The sequence below is a fragment of the Leptodactylus fuscus genome, chromosome 1 (assembly GCF_031893055.1).
Source record: "Leptodactylus fuscus isolate aLepFus1 chromosome 1, aLepFus1.hap2, whole genome shotgun sequence".
NCBI lineage: Eukaryota > Metazoa > Chordata > Amphibia > Anura > Leptodactylidae > Leptodactylus > Leptodactylus fuscus.
Window position 1 is genome coordinate 159,363,755 of NC_134265.1, and position 15,621 is coordinate 159,379,375.

The 15,621-nt window shown below is 41.1% G+C and overlaps 1 protein-coding gene across 1 annotated transcript in view; it reads left to right on the top strand.

Annotated features, from left to right (window-relative positions):
* Positions 1-15,621, top strand: part of KDM4C (lysine demethylase 4C) — a 282,851-nt gene that overhangs the window by 10,199 nt on the left and 257,031 nt on the right. Inside the window, exons 2-4 of the mRNA XM_075278892.1 lie at positions 5,588-5,749; positions 10,691-10,866; positions 12,083-12,197. Coding sequence (XP_075134993.1) covers positions 5,609-5,749; positions 10,691-10,866; positions 12,083-12,197 — 432 coding nt within the window. The 5' untranslated portion in view covers positions 5,588-5,608. The remainder of the gene's footprint in view (positions 1-5,587; positions 5,750-10,690; positions 10,867-12,082; positions 12,198-15,621) is intronic.

A 15,621-nucleotide genomic window follows, 5' to 3' on the forward strand; every position in this document is an offset into this window, starting at 1 on the left:
TCCTGCCGCTGCTATGACATCACCCATCCCACTTCAGCAACTAGAACAGTTTTTCAACAAGTTGAAAGCCTGCCGAGGGGACCGAATGTTTCATTTGCATGAGACTTTAAAGTTGATTTTTCTTTAAATCTAGAAAAGTGAAATGCTGCTTTTTTTTTTTTTTTTTTTTTTTTTTTTTTTTCTTAATGTATGTTGTTTATAAGTGTAATGTACTCCGTAAGGCAGTGGTAACAATTGAATATTCTTGGGAGAGGTAGAAGACTACTTTTTGAGCTTGGAAATCCCTTAGAATGTTTTTTGAGAAGTGGGTTAAGAGAGAAAATCAATTTTGCTAATGTTTTCTGGCTCTTTTTTTTTTTTTTTTTTGTCTTAACCCTTCGATGGTGTGATCAATAGCGAATATGGCATCTGGGTGGTTAGGGGTCAGTAGATTGCATTGGGGAAAAAGAGAGAGGCCAGGTTCTAGACCCTTTGTGGGGTCAAAAAATATACAAGAAAGTTTAAAAAATAAGTCTGCACTATCCAAAAATAGTCTTATTTACCACATTGAGCAAATTAATGTGTTTTGGTCATCTCACCTACCCATAAAAATAGTAATCCTAAATCATACATGCCAAAAATTGTAAATCAATAAAAACTTCAACTTGTCCTGCAAATAAAGAGCTCTGACTTAGCTTTGACAACCAGTGTAGTAACACCATGACACATAATTCATATGCTTTAGTAAAAGTTTATTTACATAAAGTTATATGATCATCCACCAGTGCATAATCTCATAACAAGAATTGTTGCATAATAGTATGAATCAAGGTATGGAGGCGAAGTTTCGGCCATAGACCTGCTTTCTCTAGCCCAATGTGATGGTGAAATGAAATGCATATAAATTTTGAGTGTGGGAGATACGTAAACCAACTATGAGTAGTCATTATGCATACATATGTTAGAGTAACATAAACATATACACAAAACTGAGAACACAAAATGTTAAAACATGAGTGATAATACAAAGCATAGCTTTGTCAACAAAATCAGTAAAAATGTATTATACAGCGGAAACCTGTTGCTAATGTCCACGATCAGTGCCTGTACTGATGATGGACGTTAATCTGGCGGTGCTTTGGTGCCGCCTTTTTGCTAGGGATCTCCGCCACTCAGAGCGAGCTTCTGGGCTAGCATCCTGTTACTTTGACAGCAGGGAACCTTTTTAAGGCTACCTGCAATAGACGTAACGATATCTTGCTATGAGTTACAAAAAATATTACCGGCGGGAAGGGGTTAATTTAGTGAAAGTGGAAAAACATAACCAATATGATTATGGTATTGCCATAAGCTTAATGACTTGTCACACAAAGTTGCCACGTCCTTTTTAAAGCAGAGGAGGGAAAAAAAAAAAATGAATTTTGGATGTCGAAGATGCAAAATATGAAAATGTTACATACAAACTTTTATTAACCTTACAACTATCCTACATTTTTAGGGTGTTAACCCCTTAAAGGGGTATTCCCACCTCACATACTCATCAGTCTTTACTGCTGTAAAATCTTCTTTCTTCCTGGTTTCTTGCATCATTTGGTGGGCGGGGTTTCACATGCAACCTGCTGTTTAGCTCCACCCCCAAATTCGCATGCATCTCCGCCCACCCATATTGGACCATGAAGTACAGGCAGCATCAACTCCATTCTGTGTTACATACAGAGCCTACCTGTCTCTGCCATAATGAACACAACTGAATTAGCTAGCCTGATAACTGGGAGAAGAGAAGAAATGAAAGCAGCGCCTCTCCCCTATCTGCTAACAGGAAGCTAGGTCACGTGGTGTAGACACAGAAATAGCTAGATACACAGGCTCGCTCCCGTGCACTTAGCTCCTCCTCCCTGAGAGCAGGCAGATACATCACTTGACTCATGAGCAGCTAAGTCAGGGCTGTGGCCACAAAGAATTGAATAAAGTAAGATAGTGGACAAACAAAGCAGTTTTGCTGAAGCAGTGTATTTAGGAAAAGTCTTACATCCACATTAACAAGCATTATAGATAGGATCCTTGTGATAGGACAACCCCTTTAAGGACTTTGCCTAAAAGTACTTTAAAGGGATTGTCCCATCTCAAGGATCCTATCTACTAGTAGCTTATGTAAATTGAAGACTTTTCCTAAATATATTGCTTTATAAATGCTGCTTTGTTTGCATGCTATGTGAACTTATTCCTGTTATTGTTTACATAGTGTTGCTATAACCATGGACCTGTGAGATAGGACAATTGATGTCACTTACTCCGTGCTCAGCTAATTGCAGTTTGCTGATAAAGTAGAGTCTGTTATCTGTTTATATAAACACACGGATAACAGAGTGCGTTCTGTACAAGCATGTGCATATTATCTGATCTACATAAATATTGTGATATGTCAGTGTCCTGTTCATATTTTCCTGGATGTTTAAAAAAAACAAAACAAAAAAAAAAACATGCAAAAGTAAAAATAACTTAAAAATAAAGCCCTATGTGTGACCGAAAAAAGGACACAAAAATTAGTTGAATAACCCAAATAATAAAATTGTGTCTGGTCCTGAGCCAGGGAAATTGGCTTGAAATTGAAGTAGTTTATGCAATTTTTCCTGAACGTGCATGTAAACTGATGTTTAAGCACATGGCAGAAGGGAACGAGTGCCACTGGGTGTTTGAAAAGCAGATTTTGCTGGAATAGTCTATAGGTGGCATGTCTCATTTGCAGAACCCACAAAAGTACCAGAGCAATGGAAACCTCTAAATTAGAGATGAGCGAACACTATTCGAAACAACCGTTTCAAATAGCATGCTGCCATAGAAATGAATGGCACGCGGGGGGGGGGTTAAGCGGCCGACCGCCGGCAAAGTCGGCGTGCCGGCCGCTTCCATTCATCTCTATGGGAACTACACACCTCAAGGAATTTATCAAAGGATATGGTCAGCATTTTGTCCCCACAGCTGTTTCAGTTTTTATTAACATTGGAACATAAAAAATGAAATGAAAGGTGTTTTCCCATCCAGTGTGTCAGCATGTTGCCTGGAGTAGATCAGGTAATATGCAAATGTGTACAGAATGGACTGAGGGTTAGCTCAGTGTTTACATAGAGAGATAACAGACAGGGCCGCCATCAGGAATTTTGGGGCCCCATACAGCCTAAGTGTCTGCCCCCCCCCCCCCCCGCCATTTTAAAACTACCTTATTTTGCGACATACCAATTCTGTATTACATTTCCCTTTATTTAGCAGCTTTACAAGGCTTAATCAGATTCTATTTGCAGGTACAATCTGCTACGTGTGACAGCGCCTATAGAGAGCCAACACCATCTATAAGAGCCCTCCTAATAAATCCTCAGGGCTTATTCACATTGCGTTTTTGGCCTCCCTTGCCGGGATACGTTGGTAACCAGTCAGAATCAGCTGTCAACTTATCCCTGCACGAAGAACTGGCCATTAAAAAAAAGGGGGGCCTGCAGTTCTCCGTGCAGGGATAAGTGGGGAGCTGATTCTGACTGGTTACCAACGTATTCCGGCAAGGGAGGCCAAAAACGCAATGTGAACACTCCTTTAAAGTGAAAGTCTCACCCCCAAATAGGCTGCTATGCAAGTAACATGGCTGCCTACATCATTATTAATATAAAGCATACAAAGCACCTTTGGAGCTATTGTGTGCTTTGTAGTTATCCAGCTAAAAACTTATATATTATATATTATTGCCCCAGATGTTCCCTCTCCGCAGTGCCGCACACCCGATGCCCCAACAATCCCCCTTCCCCCCCGTCCACCTTCTAACATCTTTCCACTGCCCCCTGTACCCATACCTCCCAACTTTTGAAGAACCAAAAGAGGGACAAAATGTGCGGCGCGCAAAGCGCGCCGTGGCAAATTTAGCCCCACCCACTGTTATGTTGACTCCACCCATTCTCATTAATTTTTCATGTGCCCGCACACAGTATAATCCTCCTACAGTCACCCGTACATTATATGTCCCCCCTCTATCTCTCCCCCAGCTTCATATACACCCTTCATCTGCCCCCAGTGTCATGTCTCCCACCCAATCTCTGCCCCCAGATTCATGTCTGCCCATCCATTTCTGCCCCCAGTTTCATGTCCCCTCCATCTCTGCCCCCATATTCATGTCCCCTCCATCTCTGCCCCCATTGTCATGCCGTCCTCTCCATCTCTGCCCCCATATTCATGTCCCTCCATCTCTGCCCCCAGTGTCATGCCGTCCTCTCTCTGCCCCCAGTTTCACGTTCCACATTACACTGACTGACTTACCTTCTCCTTCGTTCCCTCGCAGCTCTCTGTGCGCCTCTCTCTCACTGGCGCACAGTTATAGACGCGATGTGACGTCATCACATCGCGTCTACAAGCCAGTAGCGGAGGCGGCGAAGCGAGGAGCTGACACAGATCAGCTCCTCGCTGCATCCACATATGTGACAGCGAGAGAGGCGCACAGCGGCGAAGCGAGGAGCTGACCTGTGTCAGCTCCTCGCTTCGCCGCCGGCTACTGGCTTGTAGACGCGATGGCTGAAGCGAGGAGCTGACCTGTGTCAGCTCCTAGCTTCGCTGCTGCCGCCGGCTACTGGCTTTTAGACGCGATGTGATCAGCGAGAGAGGCACGCAGCGGCGAAGCGAGGAGCTGACCTGTGTCAGCTCCTTGCTTCAGCCGCGTATGTCTTCAACTCAGATCTGCGTCCTCTGGATGCAGATCTGAGTTGAAATAGGACATACACAATGACTGCTACGGGCGCCAGGGGGCTGGCACACGGTGGCGGGCCAAAACCGGGCCCCCCCCCATTTTTCAATTTGGCCGGGCCCCTGACGCCAGTACCAGTAGTACTGCCCTATCGGCGGCCCTGATAACAGACCTGGCTTTATCAGAACCTGAGATAAGCTGCTGCAAGGGCAGTGTAATATAGTATGTGAACATAAATTTATAACAGTCGTGAGGCCATGTCATTTACCGGGATAAAAAGTAGCCTATGTTTTAATCGAGGTTACAAACTATCTATGTGCCCGGCATTTTTGCTGACCTAAGCCAGTCCAGGACAAGCTGTCCTGGACTGGTTTAGCGTCACTGTCTCGGCAGCCCGGCACGGGAAGCGAGCGGTGGATTGGGGAGGCCTTGTGGACGCAGCGCTGCTTTCTGTCGTCCGCCTCCGGCGGCATAAAAACTAGGTTCACCCCTGCTTGTGTGTCCCATTCAGCAAGAGGGAGGAGGGGGGAGAGAAATACAAGAAGTGAGCAGAAGAATGCAGACAGACTGTAGAGACCTTGAAATGGGAAAACACCCTTTAACTCATGGCAGCTATTTTGCAGAAGCCATGGTGCATTGGAACTACTATAATTCTGTACGTTGTTTATTTGCGGGGGGAAAAAAAAAATCATTTGGACTTAGCTTGCAATACCATTTCTGACTGCTACATAATGTATGGAGCTGTGCTATTTCCTGTGCGCTGTGGCTCAACTGCTGATTGGTGGGGATGCCGGGTGCTGGATTCCCTGATGATCTGCCTATTTGCACTGTGGGAAATATACAAGATCTATCTTAGTAAAACAACTTTTATTTTTTTATTTTTTTCAGTTTAACCCACATTATTAAAAAATGAATGCTAAAGACACTGATGAGCAGAATCCTGCGTGCAAGATTATGACCTTCAGGCCAACAATGGAAGAATTCCGAGACTTCAACAAATATTTGGTGTATATGGAGTCTAAAGGTGCACATCGATCTGGCTTGGCAAAGGTGAGAAATCTGTGTATTAAGGAAATATACAGCATTTAGTTCTTTTGTATTTTAAATTAGTGTGCCAAATTATTTTTTGTTGTGAGAATTGTTGCAGAAATCCACTCAAAACAGGTTGTGCAATCACCAAAAGGCCATGTTCACAAATGGTGGAATTGTGAATTTTTGGTGCAAATTCCGGAAATCTACCCAAAAATTACAATACAACACACTCACATTTTCAAAACCAAAGCAATTGGCAAATGTGTAAAAGAAGCCGCATGAAACCCTTGTGGATTTTGCTCAGCATAGACTGCTTATTTGAAAGATGTGTGCCAGAAATATAGACCAGTATTTAAAGCTGTATTGCTATATATTTTTTGTAATTTAAAGCGAGAGTCTATCATTGGTAAAATTTTATTTATTTATTTTTTTCTACTAAAGACACGTTGGAATAGCCTTTAAAAAGGCTGTTCTACTTCTACCTTTCATTCTTGAATTCTCCCTGCCATTTCATCTGAAAATGCTAATTTCTTCTGTTATGCTAATGAGCTTCACTGAGCACCAGGGGCGTTATATCTCATGCATGCATAGCATGAAATTCTGTAGTCGCGATGAGTTGAAAAAAAAAAATCAACTTGTAATGGCAAAGCAGTCTGTATCAAACTTACAGTGCCTACAAGTAGTATTCAACCCCCTGCAGATTTAGCAGGTTTACACATTCGGAATTAACTTGGTATTGTGACATTTGGACTGTAGATCAGCCTGGAAGTGTGAAATGCTCTGCAGCAAAAAAGAATGTTATTTGTTTATTTTTTTTTTTAAATTGTGAAAACTTTATTCAGAGGGTCATTTATTATTCAACCCCTCAAACCACCAGAATTCTTTTTGGTTCCCCTAAAGTATTAAGAAGTAGTTCAGGCACAAAGAACAATGAGCTTCACATGTTTGGATTAATTATCTCTTTTTCCAGCCTTTTCTGACTATTTAAGACCCTCCCCAAACTTGTGAACAGCACTCATACATGATCAACATGGGAAAGACAAAGGAGCATTCCAAGGCCATCAGAGACAAGATCGTGGAGGGTCACAAGGCTGGCAAGGGGAACAAAACCCTTTTCAAGGAGTTGGGCCTACCTGTCTCCACTGTTGGGAGCATCATCCGGAAGTGGAAGGCTTTTGGAACTACTGTTAGCCTTCCACGGCCTCGACAGCCTTTGAAAGTTTCCTCCCGTGCCGAGGCCAAGCTTGTCCGAAGAGTCAAGGCTAACCCAAGGACAACAAGGAAGGAGCTCCGGGAAGATCTCATGGCAGTGGGGACATTGGTTTCAGTCAATACCATAAGTAACGTACTCCACTGCAATGGTCTCCATTCCAGACGAGCCCGTAAGGTACCTTTACTTTCAAAGCGTCATGTCAAGGCTCGTCTACAGTTTGCTCATGATCACTTGGAGGACTCTGAGACAGACTGGTTCAAGGTTCTCTGGTCTGATGAGACCAAGATCGAGATCTTTGGTGCCAACCACACACGTGACGTTTGGATGGCACTGCATACGACCCCAAGAATACCATCCCTACAGTCAAGCATGGTGGTGGCAGCATCATGCTGTGGGGCTGCTTCTCAGCCAAGGGGCCTGGCCATGTGGTCCGCATCCATGGGAAGATGGATAGCATGGCCTACCTGGAGATTTTGGCCAAGAACCTCCGCTCCTCCATCAAGGATATTAAGATGGGTCGTCATTTCATCTTCCAACAAGACAACGACCCAAAGAACACAGCCAAGAAAACCAAGGCCTGGTTCAAGAGGGAAAAAATCAAGGTGTTGCAGTGGCCTAGTCAGTCTCCTGACCTTAACCCAATTGAAAACTTGTGGAAGGAGCTCAAGATTAAAGTCCACATGAGACACCCAAAGAACCTAGATAACTTGGAGAAGATCTGCATGGAGGAGTGGGCCAAGATAACTCCAGAGACCTGTGCCGGCCTGATCAGGTCTTATAAAAGACGATTATTAGCTGTAATTGCAAACAAGGGTTATTCCACAAAATATTAAACCTAGGGGTTGAATATGTTTAAAATTTATTAAAATTTAACTGAGCAACATAACTTTTTGGTTTGTAAAATTTATGCATCTGTTAATAAATCCTGCTCTTGTTTGAATAATACTTGTAGGCACTGTATCTTGAGTAGCATTCAGTTATTAGTCATCTCCAACAAATTTAGGCCATATGTTGCTTTTCTTTGGCCCCTTTTTACGACACAACAACATGATTGTCATCTTTACGAATATTTAATTTTTCCCCATACTTATGCACAGATCTATCCACATTTTTGTTGTTGTGATGAATGTCGTCCAAGTACAAAACCTTGTCCTTCATCTCTCTTCTATACAAGATCAGTATATGTAGGGGCGACATGGTGGCTCAGTGGTTAGCACTGCAGCCTTGTGGCACTGGAGTCCTGAGTTCAAATTCCGCCAGGAACAACATCTGCAAGGAGTATGTATGTTCTCCCCATGTTTGCGTGGATTTCCTCCCATTCTACAAAGACATACTGATAGGGGAAAAAATGTACATTGTGATCCCTATATGGGGCTCACAATCTACTTAAAAAAATAAATCTGTATATTTAAGGCCAGCTTAAAGTAAGGTCATTATTTGTTTTACTTTTGCCCTCCAAATTCACGTTTCCAGGAGTAAACTTCAAGGCTAAGACTCCACGTTACGGTAACGCAGCTTTTTTGTTGCAGACTTTGTTGTGTTTTTTGAAGCCAAATCAAGGAGTGGATTGAGCAGAAAGTAAAACTAGAAGTAGTTAATAAATATCCTCCATTCCTCTTGTAGCCATTCTTGGCTCTGACTCAAAAAAAACAACAATGTGCAACAAAAAAAAGCTGCGTTTCCGCAACCTGGGTCCTTAGCCTTAAGGAATTGGTCCGTTTTTTTTTAAATCTTTTTTATATTCGTGGATTATCCTTAGGATATAAATATCTGACTATTGAAGATGACGACAGAGGCTGTGCTTCACAAGAGGAAGGCACTATTTATTTGATTCATATGACCCTAACATATCTGTGGGGTTTAGTTGATATGCTGGCTGCTGATGACAGAGTCCCTTTTAATCCTCCTACAGTTCTGAAATCCTACTCAGCACTTGAGCAAAGTGCCTTACAATTCATCTCAAGCAGCACACAGGGATGCTATGACTTAAAATGGTTCTATCTCAGGAACCATGAGGGTTAAAGCCACAGAATCTTGGCTTTAAAATAAGACCAAGATTATGACTGTAGCCCTCATAGATTAAGGGCTAGTAAACACGTAAATTACGTGTGGCTTATTTTGGTCCTGAAAAAAAAAGCTTCCTAATTAGGAATCTTTTTTTTTGGACTTTACCGCGCTTTTAGGAGCTTTTTTTTGGAGCTTTTTTTTTTTTTTTTTTGTAAAAACAGCTTTAAAAAAGACAGGCTGTTTCCCCTCCCGTAAAATGAATGGGCCAAAAAAAAAGCGTCCCTCTTTTTTTCTGCTCGTTTTTTTGCAAAAAAAAAAAAAAAGGCCGTTTTTCGCCTTCCATTCACTTCTATTGCTTTCCTCAGGCGGAAAATGCCTGAAGGAAGGTCATGTCGCTTCTTTTTTTCTGCTAGCAGAAAAAAAAAGCTAGCAGTCTACATAGACCACTATTGTAAAGGAGCTGATTTTTAAGCGAAATCCGCTGTCAAAATCAGCATCTTTGCCTCCATGTGAACTAGCCGAGAGATATCACTGGTTAAAATAGAGGTACATATGTTTGCACTTTTACTGTGCAGGAGAACAGGAGCTGCTGATAGAGTGCAGGTAGAGGAGAAAATGATTGTAGTATTCTACTGTTGCTGTGGCTTAAGATCACCCAAGGGGAGGGGGTACAATAGACTTTTGTTCATGATATTATCATCAGAAGCATACTTGCCATTTAGCGTCTTATATGCTGCAGTCAATGCTGCACCTAAATCGCTTTAGAGAAAAAAAGTAAAAATAAACTCCCCCCCCCCCCTTTTATAAACAAAACAAAACGCCCATTCTGTAACTCCTAAATTACAATTAGTATATTATTTATTATTCATGATCAATGCCAAAAAACTTAAAATTCTCATGCCAGAATTGGTGATTTCTGATCATCTTGCCTCTCAAAATCAAAAAGTAATAAAATCTTACTAAAAAGTCTTATGTACCCACAAAATACAATGTGTTATAAAGTTACAGTGAAATAAAGTGTAAAAGTTATGAATGCTGGAATGCAGAGAGGCTTAAAATGTTACTGGTTTAGCGGCCTAACACATTTTAGACTTAAAGGGTTAACTCCATTGCCTTAAGTACTTTTTATGTGCCAGGTATATTTATTTGAACCATAAATTTAAAATCTGCGATAAATAGGGCTTTTGCAATTTTAATGTGACTGGTATGAAGTTAAAGCCTCTGTCCTAGCAATAGAGCAGGAGGAGTATTTACCACCAGAAGAAATAAGTGGTTTATTACCCCCTCTGTCATATTGTAGTTTTATCTCTGTTGTTAGTCATGTGATTGACAGGTGTCCTCTTCATGGCAGGAATGCTGGATTTTGGGAAACAGAACAGTTTGCTTGGGATTGTTTTTCATCTGTAACTGATGCTCCTCTGGTTGCAATATTAAACTACTACCAAAAATAAATATAAAGTTGAAGGACAAAAAAGATCTCCCAAAAACAGATGGACTGACTAATGTAAACAGATTACCTTCTGTTTGTATCTGTCTGCCAGTGACTTCAATGTTAAAAAATAGCTGTGCATGTAAGAAGTTATCATCTAGAAAATGGATCCACAATGGAACAGACGTTTTAGATGTTTTACCTTTTTTCATGTTTTAGAACATAGGTGAAAATAAATTGTTTAGGGTTTATATTGAGACAATTCATATTTTCATATTGTATTTCCTTTCCTATTATTTTTATTTTTAAGGTAATTCCCCCAAAAGAATGGAAACCTAAGAGGCAATATGATGACATAGATGACCTTGTGATCCCTGCTCCAATCCAGCAGATGGTGACAGGCCAGTCTGGTCTCTTCACTCAGTACAATATTCAGAAAAAGCCAATGACTGTAAAAGAATTCAGAAGACTCGCAAACAGTGATAAGTGAGTAATTTTGTTATACTGCTGTATTGTTTATGAAAAGATGTGTTCATTGTATTATATTCCTAAGTACAGAATTAGTAATAGGAAATTGATCTAAAAGTTCTATTGCCTCCTGTTGGAAATATCACAAGATGAATTTGGAAGCCCTAGTACAGATTTTACATTAGGGCTAGGTGCTTTGGTGGGCCTAAATTTTAATTTGCTTACTTTATATTAAAAAAAAAATCTATAATTGCTTAGATCACCAGGGTGTTCATAAGACCACCACAGGAATATTTTCTGATTTTCCAGTGATGTTCCATTTCTAGAATCTGAGTATCACCAATACTAGATTTTTTACCATCACACCTTGCAAAATATAGCATAAAATGTAATAAAAAAGTCATATGTACCCCAAGATAGTACCAATAAAAAAAAAGCACACTTGACCCGCAAAAAAATCAATCCTCCACCAGCTCTGTCAACAGGAAAGTAAAAATGGTATGCCCCTCAAAAGACGACTGTGCAAAAACCATTGATTTCCCAAAATTTTGTACTGCAAAATTATCAAGTGTGAAAATATGTATATGATCACTGTAATCTTACTGACCCATAGACTAAAAGTAACATGTTACTTATGTTATACTCTGCATGGCAAAAAAATTAAAAGGTAAAAAGCATCAAGAAAGAGTTAATGTGAACTTACGGCAATAAGTTATAGGTACCCCAAAATGGTGTCATTACGAAATGCAGTTCATTCAGCAGAATGCAAGACTTATGGCTACATCACTAGAAAAATAAAACAATAATATACTGTATGGTAATGTCCCAGACGTCACATGGTCTGGGATATTACCATATAGGCCCAAAGCCTGTGCTACCAGTAAAAGGCTACTACTACTAGCACATGCTTCGGGCCTATATGGTACTGCTAGCACAGGCTTTGGGCCTATTTGGTAATATCCCAGAGCACGTGACGTCTGGGACATTATCATACAGGCCCAAAGCCTGCTAGGATTAATATCTAATCTTGGAGAGGTGAGTAACACTGTTTATGTTCTCTCACCTCCCCTGGGTCTCAGATTATTATACTCGAGGTCTGATATGTGTCAATTAACCACATAAAGTAACACCTATCCGATTCGAAAATTGAGTTTGTGTCCTTCAAAATTGTTACATTATAGAACGCAACAACGTTACATTTTGTTAAAGGTTATTTCATTTGTTGTCCTTTCAGGTACTGCACCCCTAGATACATGGATTATGAAGATTTAGAAAGGAAATACTGGAAAAATTTAACTTTTGTTGCCCCAATCTATGGTGCTGATGTTAATGGAAGCCTTTATGATGAAGTAAGTTGATTAATTAAAACTTTTTTTTTTAATTGGATATAGGTGACCAAATTTACAGCTTTTTTTTTTTCCAACTTTTTTTTGCATGTTCTTTTCTTTCTGTGGGTACCCTTTCAACTATTAAAATGCGTGGTCCATAAGTATTAGGCCATAGGATAATTTCATCCAAGGCATAGGTGAACGTTTAGCCTCTCAGAGTCGTATTAGTACGGTACTGTAATGCGGCAGGCAATGGAGCTGTACCTGCGGCATTACTTCTGGCACTTGGATGTATTCCCTGGACTAGCGTTCACCACATCCATGGTTTGTGGGGGCACCATCGCCCCTTTTTCTCCCCTGCCTGTTGATAAGACTGCGGAGTCCAAGGGGTTGCAATGACCGCTCCCTATATCTCATACGTAGCCTATTTTCGATGTACTGCAATGCAATGTAGTTCAGTAAACTGCACTGGAAAAAAAAGGTTAAATAAATAAAAGTTTAAAAAAGCCGACCTTTCACTTTAAAAAAACAAAACAAAACACAATGATCAAGTTAACATATTGTGGTCACCTCGCTTTCCCCAAAAAATAGCAATAAAAAGTCATGCACATCAAACATTGGTACCATTAAAAATCACAACTTTTTCCGCAAATAAAATGCCCTATATACCCCTTATATATCTTTATTTTAAATAAGATATCATGTAGTGTCCTTTACTGTCCGTGTGTGTCCTTAAGTGTCAGTTTACAAAAATGTCCGATTCTTCAAGCGGATCCTACATGTTAGGACACAATATGATATCCCATTTATCTTGCGTGGATATTTGCATCGGACACCGACGCTAGTGTGAACCCAGCCTTAACAAAACAGTAAAAAAAAAAAAAAAAATTATAGGTTTCACACTGTCCCCACAAAAAAAAATTAAAGCTAATCGATATATGAACTAAAAAATGGTGCCAATTGAAAGTACAATTGTCATGCAAAGAATAAGCCCTCACATAACAATGTCGTCAAAAAAATAAAAGTTATAAATTTTGGAAGGCGGAGAAGGAAAATATGAAAAAAATCACCATGCATTAAAGGGATCCTATCATTAAAACACAATTTTTTGTGACTGACACGTAGGAATAGCCTTAGAAAAGGCTATTCTCCTACCTTTAGATGTCTTCTCCGCGCCACCTTTCGGTAGAATTGCCAGTTTTCGTCGGTATGCAAATGAGCTCTCTTGCAGCACTAGGGGCAAGCCCCAGTGCTCAAACAGCACTGGGGACGTCCCCAATGCTGTGAGAGAACTCTCCAGCGCCGCCTTCATCTTCTTCAGGAACAGCCTCTTCACATGTCTTCTTCCGGCGCTGGGGGTCAAACTTTTAGGCCTCGGGCAGAGCTGACTGCGCATGCCTGCAACCACAAGAAAAATGGCCGCTTACACTGTAAGTAATTAGCTTTAAATAAATCGGTGTCTTGCAGACTGCGATCTATTTAACACAGTGCAGTCTGGGGCATTACTATCAGGAGGGGTGGCATATAATAATGGTCTGGAGCAAATCACAAAGACAAGCGCTCCTCCATGCCCCCCCCCCAAAAGTGACCCCATTTTGGAAACAACACCCCTCACAGAATTCATCAAGAGGTATGGTGAGCATTTTGACCCCAAAGCTGGTTTACAGATTTCATTAACATAGGGATGTGTAAATGAAAAATTACTATAATGTCACTTTAACTCCAAAGTTTTCATTTTCACAAAGGTTTAAAGGAGAAAAAGCCCCCCACTGTTTGTTATAAAATTGGTCTTGAACATGACAATACCCCACGTGTGATTGTAGTCTGCTGTATGGGTACATGTTGGGGCTCAGAATGAAAAGTGTGCTATTTGGCTTTTGGAGGGCAAATAGTTTTCAGGTGCTATGACTCATTTGCAGAGCCCCTAAAGTATCAGTACAATGGAAACCCCTCGAATGTGACCCCATTTTAGAAAATGCCCCCCTCAAGGAGTATTATCAAAGTGAAAATTGAAATTTTTTAAGAAATATGAAATTTCAGTGCCCAGTACGTTGTGCCCACTTTGTCATCAGAGACTTACACTTCTAAATCTATTAAGTAGGCTATCCCAGTTAGAAAAAAGTTGCATATGTGGGTGTAAACTTCTTTTCGGACACACAACAGGGCTTAGAAGGGAATGAGCCATGTTGTTTTTGCAGAGCCTTGTAGGTGCCAGTAAATTGGAATTCCCCAAGAAGCCTGGAAACATTGCCATTTCCACCTTTTAGCTGCATATTCATTCATTTATAGATAATAAATTAAAGCAAGATTTGGGTGTTTAAAATGCTCACTGTACCATTAGATAAACCCCTTCAGGGGATTCCACTTTACTGGCGTTTGAGCTCTGCAAAAAATGTCTTGACGTCCAAAGGTGAAACAGTCTAAGTCTGTGTTCCAAAAACCAAATAGCACTTCTTCCTGTTTGTGCCCTGCCATGCCCAAATTTCAGTTTATGTCCACCTAAACACATTAAGTTATGTGGACATAAACTGGGTACTCGGCAGTACACAGATGTGAAAAAGCGCTATGTGGCTTTTGGAGTGCAGATTTTGATTGTTTTGTTTGATAACTGGATGCCAGGTCATGTTTGCAGGACCTCTAAAGTTATTCACCATCTAACTGCTGTCCTGCTTCATGCACTACAACCCCCAGCATACTCATCCTGCTACTATTGTGTTTCTAATTTGTTGGTGTGTTGTAACCACTCTGTAGTAATTACAATAGCCTTGATTTCTTTGTCTCCATACCCTGCCCCCCTCCCCCACCTTTTCTTAACTCTCTGTCTGATTGTGGCCTGAACCTATCTCCATTTATCCACACCCCCAATTCACACCTGATAGTCATCTTACAAACCTTCAGTTGTATAAACGTAAGCCCCCTAGGTCATTGCATGTCCTGGTCATTGCATCTGAAGTGTGTAATTTAAGTGTGCAGACTAGAATTAGGCCAGAATTGGACCAGAAGGGAACAATCACCAACTACTGCAAACTGATCACTTGTCTAACAGAAATGCTTCTCACTTTCATTACTGTTGTTCTCCTAATCCTTGTAAAAACAACTTTTCCACCCCAAACCAGCCTTGTCAGTAAAGAAATCCTCATCTCTCCCTCTCTCCTACCCTACCATATAACTTTCTCTGCGCAGCTCCTCACAAACCTGCAGGCTTTCCGCCCCAGACACATACAACCCCCCCCCCCCGCACCCTCTCCTACCTACACCTGCTGTCCCTCTCCCTGCTCCTCCTTACTTCCGGAGACATATCTCCTAATCCTGGACCTCCCCAGCAACTCCCCACTGTCGGCCTTTTCCCCCACACCTGGTGTTAGTGCACAGAACCCCCAAAATCTCAAACCAATCTCACTCACTTCTCCCCCTCCCCCTGTCCTCTCCGCTGCACTATGGAATG